Source organism: Aphidius gifuensis, linkage group LG3 (genome assembly GCF_014905175.1).
Source record: "Aphidius gifuensis isolate YNYX2018 linkage group LG3, ASM1490517v1, whole genome shotgun sequence".
Classification (NCBI taxonomy): Eukaryota; Metazoa; Arthropoda; class Insecta; order Hymenoptera; family Braconidae; genus Aphidius; species Aphidius gifuensis.
This window is the reverse complement of record NC_057790.1, coordinates 6,442,913-6,455,186: the sequence shown is the minus strand read 5'-3', so window position 1 is coordinate 6,455,186 and position 12,274 is coordinate 6,442,913. Positions and strand designations below refer to the sequence as shown.

At 24.8% G+C, this 12,274-nt stretch overlaps 1 protein-coding gene across 1 annotated transcript; it reads left to right on the top strand.

Moving 5' to 3' along the window:
- The first annotated feature begins 5,727 nt into the window (after positions 1-5,727).
- On the top strand, positions 5,728-8,003 carry LOC122853563. Its single transcript, XM_044154063.1, has 2 exons — positions 5,728-5,803; positions 7,381-8,003. Exons 1-2 carry the CDS (start codon positions 5,749-5,751, stop codon positions 8,001-8,003), a joined length of 678 nt encoding a protein of 225 aa, XP_044009998.1. The 5' UTR covers positions 5,728-5,748.
- The last annotated feature ends 4,271 nt before the right edge of the window (positions 8,004-12,274 follow it).

Sequence of the window (12,274 nt, the reverse complement as noted above, 5' to 3'; positions counted from 1 at the left end):
TATCTCATGAAATTTTCTCATTGTCTAATTTGGTGACTTGTTTTTTTTTTTTTTTGATATTGGCAGCAACTGAAAAATGTTTTTGTAAACAGACTAATATGTGATTAGATATCTTTTCAGATAATTTTTTAAGATTATCATTTCTTTTTAGTTTTAATTTTGTATTAATATTTCGATTTGTTTATTATTTTTTTGTTTAAAAACTGAAATAAATGTTCAATTGTAGTTCTCAATCATCATAAAAATTGATGAGATTAAAATTTTAAAAATACAAATATTAATGTACTCATTTATTGACAATGAATATTATTTTTCGAGTAAAACATTAAATAAATATAACTAAAAATAAAATTTTTTATTTGTCTCCTAATTTTCTGATAACGATTAGAAAAAGTTTTCAGAATTTTCGATAATAATATGCTTTTGAAATTAAAAAATAAAATATGAAAAACAAATTTGATAAAATAAAAAAAAAAAACAATACATGACAACTTTTTATTTTTAAAGAAATATTGTTATCAGTGATGACAAGGTGTTAGTGTTTGAAAATATATTAAAATAATCTATGTTCTGTTTGAAAATTAATATGAAAAACTTTTAGTCTTTTTTGAGGAACCACATCATCACGATGAAGTGGTTTTTGTTCTTTGCAGTGGTCAATGTGTTGCATCAATATGCAGTTGGTGATTATACGAATGGTATGTTGAATTATTTAATAAAATAATTATTCATATGTTTTTTTTAATTACAAAAATAATAATAAATAATCAAAATTAGAAAGAACATTATTTTTCAATTAAGAATATTATATTGTTTATAAGTCATCAGTGATGACAAAAATAAAAAGACTTCAATGATTTAATTTGTAGATAATTGAATTAAATAGAAAAATTAAAACTAATTAAGAAATAAAATATCATAAAAATAAATTATTGAATTTTTTGATAACAGATAACAAGCGTAACTTTAAAAAAAAATATATATTAAAAGCTATTTTTTCAATTTAATTAACGACGTGAATTATTATAACGCACTAATTTTATTTTTCAAAAACTATAAAATTTATTTTAGTCATTAGAGTCATCAATATTCTATATAAATATATTATTAAAAATAAAATTATTATTATTAAATATAAAATCATTAAACTGTGGTTAATTTCTGGTATAAAAAAATAAAAAAATATGTAAACAAAAAAAATTTACAGTCGATCCAAGGACAATTTTTGCCAAAGTAAATGACACAGTTGATTTCAAAGTTGACAGTATATTTAGAAGTACGATAAAGTTCTGTCAAACACGATTGTATGATGTAAACAAACGGCCTCAAGAAACTTACGTATTTATCGAAAATGGTAATTGGAGCATGACATATAATAATGATGTTAGAAAATATTTTGAAATAATGGATTACTATAAATCATGTTCATTTTCATTATCACCTTTTGAGAGTCGTTTTTATGGATATTGGATTGTTAATACTACTTATACAGATAAAAATGACGAGCAACAAACTCAATTGCAAGAATTTTTTATATCACCACCACCACCACCACAAAAGGTAATTATTTATTCTATATAAAATATTTATAAGAAAACACATATTGAAAAAAATATATTTCATTAATTTTGTTTTAGCATCTGAATAATGTTGATTTTACAAATAAAGAAAGATTAAACTCCGAGTATTTATTTAGAAAAATGTCCTCTTTTTCAATTTTAATGAGTGTCGAAAATAATTCAATCTCACTGAGACCGAAGAAAGTATATGGAGAAGTTAAAAGATGTCACATACTTCATTATGCCTGTTCAGGCCCTTATAGTAAATTGGTAATCGATGAAATTTATTTAAGTTATTATCAAGAAAATGATGATAAATTTATTGATGAATTAAATGATGATGTATACGATGAATTACGTGAAATGTTTGGCCTAAAAAAACGTGAAATTCATTTAAATCCAAGTGACAAGTTTATTTTTACTAAAAACGAGAGAAATTGTCAATTGAAAATTTTCAAAGTAAAATATATTGATGACGATTGTGACAAATGGATAATTAAAACTTATTATTTTCGTGAAGCAGAACAGCCAACAGACATACTATCAATTGCATTTGACGAATTTCATATTTATAACATAGCGGTAAAAGACTATAATATATTTATCAAAATTAAAATATTAATATCTATTTAATTATTATTATAATAATAAAAATATTAAACTACGATTTATTTCAACAGCCATATAGCCAACCATTAAATAAAAAATTAAACATTCAGCAAGGCACTTATTTCAGTTTCAAATACCGATTATTTACAAATAATTTAACATTTGAATGTGAATTTTTTGCTATCGATCCAAAAACAAAAAAAGTAAGAGATTCAAAGACAATCAATTTTTTACTATTATGATTAATAATGATTAATTTTTAGATAATAGCTGACGTTTACAATATAAGTAGTACAAAAAAAGACAATTCATTTCTTAACTTTGTCGATTCAAAAGATAATAATTTATCTTCTGATCAGTATGAATACGTGAATTTGAAATACTTTGGAAACTATTATTGCCAGCAGGGAATAATGAAAAATTCACATTTTGTAAGTGATATGTTGTATTTCTTATTTAACACGTCAACATTTGAGAATAAAATAATTGGACATTCATTGATTCCACCTTTACAATCTTTTGATTGTTCAATTGATCATGATTTCATGTATTTTGATATATTAGCTGTTGAAGGATCAGTGTTTACAAAAGGAGAATGTTCAAAATACTGTTTTCTTGAATTTCCAAATGGTACATTTAAATCTACTCAGCGATCGTTATGGTCATCACTACAGTCAAATGTATTTGGGAAAAAAAATCTAACGATTATTGACAATGGTGATTGGAAAGTCAGATGTTCTACCTTCGACGGTATTTTCATAGAAATTTTATACTCTATCACAACTTGGGGTAAGAATAAAAGATGACCAAACTTTTTTCAATAATAAATTTATTATGAAAATAATATTTTTTGATAATCTAAATTCACTGTTTTTATTATTTGAAATAGATTCAAATCGTGTACACGTTATTGTGGATACAACTACAGAAAACCATCGTGTCTTATTGTACAACATACAGAAAAATCCAAAAAAATGTTTTTTCTTGTCAATGAATGGCAAAGTTATCTACGAATCCAAACCAATAGTCCACGAAATTAATAAGTATATATAATTTTTTATTTTTAGAAAAATTGAGTTTTTAAGAAATTAATACATTTTATTTTTAGATCATCTGACAACAATAAAAACTATTTTACATTTGAAAATATTGATAATCTTAGTGAATGTGAATTTAAAATTGATAAATCATTAGAAAATAATTATGGGATGAATGTACTTTCGATGGATTATGGAAATTTTACAATCAATCGAACGATAATGTTGCAAGAAAATATTGGAAATATTCAAAAAGTTCAAAAAAAATTTGATTATTTTGTAGAATATGACAGAGAATTTTTAGTATGTACTTTTTAATTTTTGTATATACTTTTTAAACCAACAATCAAAGCTTAATATGAAATGTTTTGTTTTAAAAATAATTTTCAGATAAATTGTTCGCACAATAGATCACTTGAATTTTGTAGGATTCAAGCTCCAACTAAAGAAGTTACACAAGTAACTGATAAATTTGCATTAGAGAAAAGTAATTGTTCGTTGTTTATTAAAAATGCAAATATATTTGAACATCATGGTGCTTGGAGATGTCAACTAGCTTTCAACGAAAGCACTGTAGGAAGCACTTTTCTTGAATATAATTTTTACCTAGAAGTCAGAGGTAATTATATACTGTTGATGAAAATTGAAAAGGTTTGATTTGATATATATTTTTTTTTCTGACAGATTATCACATGAAATCAGATGATGTAACATATATCTACGAAAATGTAACAATGATAAATAAAACAATTATAAAACAAGTAGTATTTCATTGTGAAATATCAAACTTCCCAAAAAGATACGAGAGTTCTTTAATGGGAAATGATAAAATTAATTATTGTTTGTGGTATCATCCAAATGGATCCATCATTTCTGAAGACTCAAATAAATACACAATCAAAACTACTACCTCATGTTCTTGTGATCTTCAAATACACTGTAATATTTTCTTCATATATATTATAATTAATTCTTATAATATTATAATAATTCATGGATAATTAATTGAATCAATTGTTGTTATTCATTCACAGCCCTGTATAAAGAAGATTTTGGTAACTGGAGTTGTAGCCCTCATCTGAAACTTGCAACCAACTTAAGCTTACGTTATACAATTCAATTTTCTAAACATTCGGAAATGTTATTACTCAAAAGTACACAATTTTTTTATTATCCAATAAATAATAAATAATATTTTTATAAAAATACTGGTAATTTGTCTCTTTTTAGATTATACAATTACTACAGAGATTAAACGTGACATTACTTTGTACAGTTCCAAAGATCAAATTGCATCAACTGGTCCTGGTCTTGATTGTCGAATATCTCCAACAGTTGAAGCAGATATGATTAGTTGTAAATGGATGAAAATCAATAGTAATAATAACAATTTTGCAATTGATGATCCTGATGAAATACATTATGTTCTTCGAAAAAACAACTCTGTATGTGAACTTCGATTTAATTGTAAGTATACTTGTATTGTATATGATGATTAAATGCAATTTGTACTAATGTTTATATTTATATTGTCAATTTAAGATTGGAAAGAATATGAAGATGAATCAGATTATGGAAAATGGAGATGTTGCGTTAACATTACTGACAGTGTTGATCAACCAATTTGTCAGGACATTGAATTGCCCAATGAAGTATACCATCCTCCAAAAAAAGAAATTGGAGTTCATATATTTTTTCTAGTTTTAATTATTTGTTTACTTGTTGTTTTATGCTCTTGTTTGTATTTCAACATAAAAAAATTGAAAGAATTATTAGAAAAAAGAAAAAGAGAGAAACTAAGACAGTCAAGAAGAAGACGAAGAGCAGCGAGCCAACGAGGTCGAGCAAGATCAGCAAGTCAGCACCGTCAAGCAAGATCATCAAGTCAGCCAAGACAACGAACATCATCGTTACCATCCAACCAACAAAATGCCCAAGCTTCACGAATATTGTCTGCAAGAACACTCGCAGAGCCAAACATATATGTTTGATATTAAAATAATTATAATGAAAAAAAATTTCTCGAATCAAACATTTTTTTAAATAATTTTGTAAGATTATTAATTTTTTTTTCTCGATTTAATTTTCTACTGACACTCTATTTTGTTGTTTATTTATTTTTTTTTTTTTGTTGATGGTCAATCAATGAATATGTTAATGTACTCAAACAATGCAAAAATTAAGTTGCTGAAATTAAAATAAAAATTTCATTGTACTTATTTATTGACGTTGAATATTATTTTTAAGTTAGAAATAAAATAAATAAAACTAAAAATAAAAAAGTTTATTTTTCTCCTAATGTTCTGATAACGATTAGAAAAAGTTTTCAGAATTGTCGATAATAATAGGATTGGTTTTAAAAATTAAGAAAACATAAAAACAATTTGACCTGACAAGATTTTATTTTTAAACCACTAGTGTTATCAGTAATGACAATGTGTAAGTATTTGAGAATAGAGAAGTGAGCTTGGTCTTGTTGGTGTGTCCAGAAAAATTATAAAATTTATGATCAGTTCAACAGTCTCACCTGAGCAGCCAACAACATGAAGTGGTTTTTATTCATCGTGGTTCTCAACTTGTTGCACAAATACGCATATGGTATGTTTATTTATTTATCATATTATATAAACAAATAGAGATAATATATTTTCACAATACAATTATGGAAATTGATGTAATTATTTATATGCCGCGACGAATATTAAATTATAATACCGAATAAATTATTTTACGGATCGAGTTATTGAAACGGAGAAATACTTTAAATGTTATTAATAATAAATTTTATTTCCAAATAGAATCATTGAAATAAAATGTATTTTTAGAGAAAAACAATTAAATTATATAATTTTATGTTTTATTTTTTAGTTTCATTGCGTTGAACATTTTATAAATAACAGATATAATGAATATAATGAATATAAAAAAAATTGAAGACTCATTGACTGAAAAAAAAAAATTCATCTAAAAATAATTACTCAATCATCTAGTATATAATTTATATTAATTTTTGTTTTTTTATTCAAACGTACTGATGAAAACTTATTTTTTCTTTTTAAATAATAAAGTGACAACCCAAAAAAAATTAAAAAAAATATTTTCAACTAGTTTTTTTTGTATGAAATCAATCATTATTTATATAGGTATATTTTGATCAGTATAATTATTTTATACCATAACAAATCATTTTTCCATAAAAAAAAATTTTATAATCGTATTTTTAAAAAAAACACTGAATTGTGTTCATTATGTTGTTCGACTGATGGTGATAAACAGTGAAAAACCTGATGAAATTATCTATTTTTTTGTGGATAGTTTTTATAATTACAGAAAATCTAATACGGGTTGCCACAATAATATTGGTATAAAAAAAAACTTGATATTTTTTTTTTATAATCCAGTAGTTTTTGGGAAATTTGTCATTCCGTTTCACCACATTTATTTATGTTCGAAATTATTTTGTTACACTTGCTCCCATAAAAGCCATGTATAACCTCTCTAAAACAGGCTGACTTTAATAATTAATATAAAAAAAACGAATACCAATACCTATAATTCTAAGGGCACATTAAGATGCGTTAATATTTCATTTGTCTAATCTCAAAATTTCATAACATCCTCATTCCATCAAGTTTACTAGCGTTGTACTTTAATGTAAAAAAAAATTACATTTATTGACATTGAAAAATAATAACGATAAATGAAAAAAAAATCATGTAATCAAAAATATCAAGCCCTGCCTACAGCGCTCATGGTCTCGAGTTCAAAACTCATTAAGACCTTTATTATCTATCTTATTGAACTATCTTACAAACAAAAAGAGGATTTGATTAGCATTCTGTGATTGGGGCAAATATAATCTAGCATAGAACCATGATGTGAACAATCGCACTTAGTCTATGCCAGGAAATATTTGCCTCAAATTTCTGATACCCGTTTTTATTTTTTTTTAAAAAAAGATAATGTAACACACTTACTCATATAATTCTATCTATCTCTCTCTTATAATTATCAATGACAACTGTTCTTTTTATAATACGAAAATCACTTGTCAAGCATGAATATTTCCTGTGTTAAAGCATAGGAGCTGGATTTAGGCCACGCTCCAAAAATTTTGCTAGCGTTGTACGTTAATATTTTGTAATTTTTATTTATTTCATTTTCAAAAATTGCAGGTGAAGAAATTACAATGTTTGTCGATATTAATGACACAGTTGATATAAGAGTTGAAAAAGAAACAAAACTAGGTTTTCTATACAGTTGCAAAGCATCTCAATATTCTGATAATGGAGTTCTAATTGCAAGTTACACTTTAATGGAACTAAAAAATTGTCAATTGAATCAAAAAGATCAGAGTGTGATGAAGTATTTTGAATTTTTGGATTATGATGCATCATGCTCATTCACAATTTCACCTTTTCCAAAAGAATTTTATGGACATTGGATCGTTAATACTACGAGTGATATTGGTGAACATCAAGAAGCCGTGTACAGCTATAAATATCAAGAATTTTACTTAACAATTCCCCCAAAAGTATTGGCATATTTATTTACACTTACAAAAGATAATTTATTTTTTAAATATATATTTTTATCTAATTTTCATTTACAGGAAAATATCAGTCATTCAACAGATGATCACTTTGAGTATAAGAATGACACAGGTATTTCTAAATTTATTTATCATAATAAAATGAAAAAGTTTACAATAATAATATATATTTTTGTTTTTTATGTGTATCAGAAGAAAATATTACTCACAACATTTCATGTTACAATGATAATCCAATTACACTGAGACCAAAAAAAGTAATTGGACGAGTAATTAAATGTTTAGCAATTCATTATCATGATATTCTGAAGCCAGAAAATGCCACAGAAGCTGATTCTTATTATCCGAACAAAACAGTTTATGAAATTTATCCAAATACATTTCATGAATTTGTGTTTACTGGAAATAACAGAAGTTGTCAATTCAAGATAAAACAAATGAGAGATCAGTACTTTGATACTGGAAAATATGAATTGATACATCCGTTGCATGAAAGATGGGAAATTAGAACGTATTATGAATCATCAAAAGAACCATTTCAACAAGTAGATACATTTAATATTCGTATGATAAATAGAAGAGTAAGTCGTGATTTTATTTATCCCACTTGAACATTTACAAAATATATGAAAAAAAAATATTTCAAGATGAACTAAAGAGTGCAATCTTTATAATGTAACAATTAATTTTAACAGCATCCTCTACTTCAAATTCCAAGAACACGTGTACTGCCGATAATACGAGGACCAGCGTACATTAAAATGGAAAGATTAAATGCCGAAACGAACAGTACAATATCGAAATTTACATGTCAATTTGATGCTAGAGATGGACAAACAGGAAAGGTAATTTTATAATTTGAAAAAGGAGAAAAAATTATACTAAACCATGTTGATTATGTGAATTTAAATTATGAATAATTTGTTCCAGATAAAATTACCAGAATACAATCATAGTGCTCTTCCACATGATAATTTTTATCGTCGAATTAATTACGAAAACGATTATGGTTATTTTTTTAATGCCAAATATCCTGGATATTATGACTGCATTCTCAAAAGAAAAAATGAAACTTATAAAATGTATAATTTTAAAACGCTCATAGTATCATTTCAGTATCCAAAAAAATTATTTGATGGTCCATTCAAAGCAGCATCACGTAGAAGTTGTCATGATATACTGGCTATTGAAGGATCAACGTTTCCATTCTGGCTAACAAATATTGTACCGAAAAATATATCTCAAGACAAATTGGGGGTTGTTATTGAAATGCCAAATGGTACTTTAATAGAGACCGATTACACAAAGAAGTCATCAGTGTCCACAGGGTTGCTGGAACGAAAAGGTTTATATAAAAACGTGTCAATAATTGACAATGGTACTTGGAAATTATACTACCACAATGTTTCATCAAAAGATCCTGTATATCCTGAGCTTACAGTATTTTATTCCGTCACAACTTGGGGTAAAGATGATTCAATTATTTTAAATTCATTGTACATTTTTTTATACATAATTTATTTTTATTTGCATAGATTCAACTCGTGTCAAGATTGTTGTAGATATGACAACTGAAAATTCTAGTATGTCAGTATATAATATACAAAAAAACCCGAAAAAATGTTTGATTTTGTCAACTAATGGAACTGTTATTGAAGAATTTAAACCGAAAATTCATCGAGTCAAAAGGTAATTTACATTTTACCATTTGGAGAAAACAAAATTTCTAAACAATAGTTGAATTATTTATAGGAATACGATTTGTTTGAATCAAAACTACGAGATGAATGATAATCTCAATGAGTGTGAATTTGAAATAGCTCGATCATTAGAAAATAATTATGTCATAAAAGAGATTTCAATTGATTATGGAAATTTTACTATCAATCGAACAATAATTCTGCAAAGTAATTTTCAAGCAATAAAAAAATATAATAAAATACCAGATATGCATGGAAAGAAAAGACACTTTGTAAAACATGGAGATGATTTTTTGGTATAAAAATTAATATTTATAACAAAACAAGCTTTTTATATTGTATTTTTAATTTAATTTTTTACATGAATTGCAGGTAAATTGTTCCCACAATAGACCACTTTTATTTTGTAGAATTCAAGACTCAACTCAACAAGTAACACACATAACTGACAAGAGTGCATTGGAAGCAGGTAATTGTTCGATGCTCGTAACAAATGCAAACATATTAGATCACAATGGAACTTGGAAATGTCAACTAGCTTTTGATGAAAGCAACATTGGAAGCACAATTATTGAATACTTTTTCTCTGTTGAAGTCAGAAGTAGGATTATTTTTATTCAGCAAAATGATTACTACAGAAATTATATTGTATTTATAAATTTAATATTTTTTCTTTACCTCAACAGATTTTTATGTTAGATCTCATATTGAATATATTAACGAAACTAGTCAACAAAAAAATGAAACAACAATAAAACAAGTAGTTCTTCATTGTGAAATATCAAATTACTTGAAAAGATTTAAAAATGATTTAATTGGAGGTCATCAAATTGATTATTGCTTGTGGAGTCATCCGAATGGATCCATCATTTCCAACAATTCAAATAAATACACAGTCAATACTACTACTTCAATTTCATGTGATCTTACAATACACAGTAAATATAATACAAACACTTTTTCGTACTTTTATTCTATGCATTATTAAAACATTTTTTTTTGTTTAATAGGTCTGTATGAAGAAGATTTTGGCAACTGGAGTTGTAGCCCTCATCTAAAACTTTTAACCAACTTAAACTTGAACAACACTATTCACCTGATTGAAGATCCAAGAATGTTAATATCTAAAAAAAAATAAAATTAATTGAATTGAATTTAGGATAACATTTAGGATTGTAATATTCAGGTGTTGTTTAAAATAATAGTCGCATAGTTTCAATAAAACTCCATTTGGAAATAATTTTTTTTTTTAATCATGAACTGCAGTAAAATATGCAGGGTAATATAAAAATAAAAAAAGAATAAAAATAATTATATTGTATACATTATAGAAGCCTAATTCCATGGAAATTTTGTTGAGGAATATTTTTTTTTCTGGCCAATCTATAAATATAAGTCTATTCAAATAAAAATTTCAAGATTAATATTTTAAAATTTAATAAAGATGATAAACTAATTATAAATATAATAAATTTTTAATTTAATTTACCTCGAATAACTTTGTATTTAAACTTGACGATTCAATGACACTTCCTTCTTCAATTTAATATTTTAAAAAGTACTTCCTTCCCACGTAAAATATATATAACTGTAATTACATCCTTAAAATTTCATTGAAAAAATTAAACTATTTCTCTTCAACAGAGTTTCACCCCTTTTTTATCACTAGATTATATTGTTTTTTTTTTTTTTTTGAAGCCTTATAAAAGTCCACCAACGTATCAAAAAATTGATCGACTAATTATTTATTCAATTAAAAATTTCTAGAAATAAAAATAACTAATATTTTTTAAAATTATTTTTATTATCTAATCAAATTTTTATTTTAACTTAATATTTCATCGTACAATCTATAATCTATATTGATTTTATAAAATAACGCAATTGTCAAAATGCAAAATGGTATTTTTTTGTATTTTTTTTTCATATATTTTAATTAAATATATTTTTGTGGAAAATAAATAAGTACAGAAACACGCTGGATGAGTAGCGTGGTCCCGAATAAAATCGAGACAAGAGGCAATCGTACAATGCATTTTTTAAATCTTTATTAATCATTTTTTTTTTTAAATTTCATTTTTCATTATTTTCTCTCATTTATACTCTATATGACATAGCGTCAAAATGTTTTTTAAAAAAAAATTAATCAATGAATTATGATTTTTTGTATTTCAATTTATTTTTTTTATTCTCGATAATATTATTTATATATATATATATTTTTTTTTTATTTATAAAGTCTAATGAATTAATTGTATATATTGTACTTAATTCATTAAAATGGTGGCAGCCTCACTCTCTAATATTATATAATGTTATAATGCAGATAATAATTATTAATACAGTATATTAACATAATAAATAATAAAAATTATTGAAAATAACGAATAAACAATGCTGCAGGTAGTTTTTCACTCCCCAACATTTTAATTAATTTTTTTTTCCTTTTAAATTCGACAATATTTGTCTATTTTCTTTTTTTTCTCACTTGTCTTATTTTTTTTTTCTTAAATATTATATAATATAGTAATAATCACAATAGCGTATTCTGAAAAATAGATTAGGATTCCGCAGGCAGAGAAAATTGAGAACTTGATTATTTTTACGTTTAAACGTTAGTATTTAACATTATCATTAAAATTATTATTTAGCTTTTTTTTTTTACTTTTCATTATATATATTTTACATTCCTCTTGACAACATATAAATTTGCCAGAGATTATCAAGGAATAATATACAAATGAATGTTGACATTTTAAACCTTAATTACAAAAATTTCTATAGATCATTTTTGCTTTTTTTCTCATTACTTTTAAT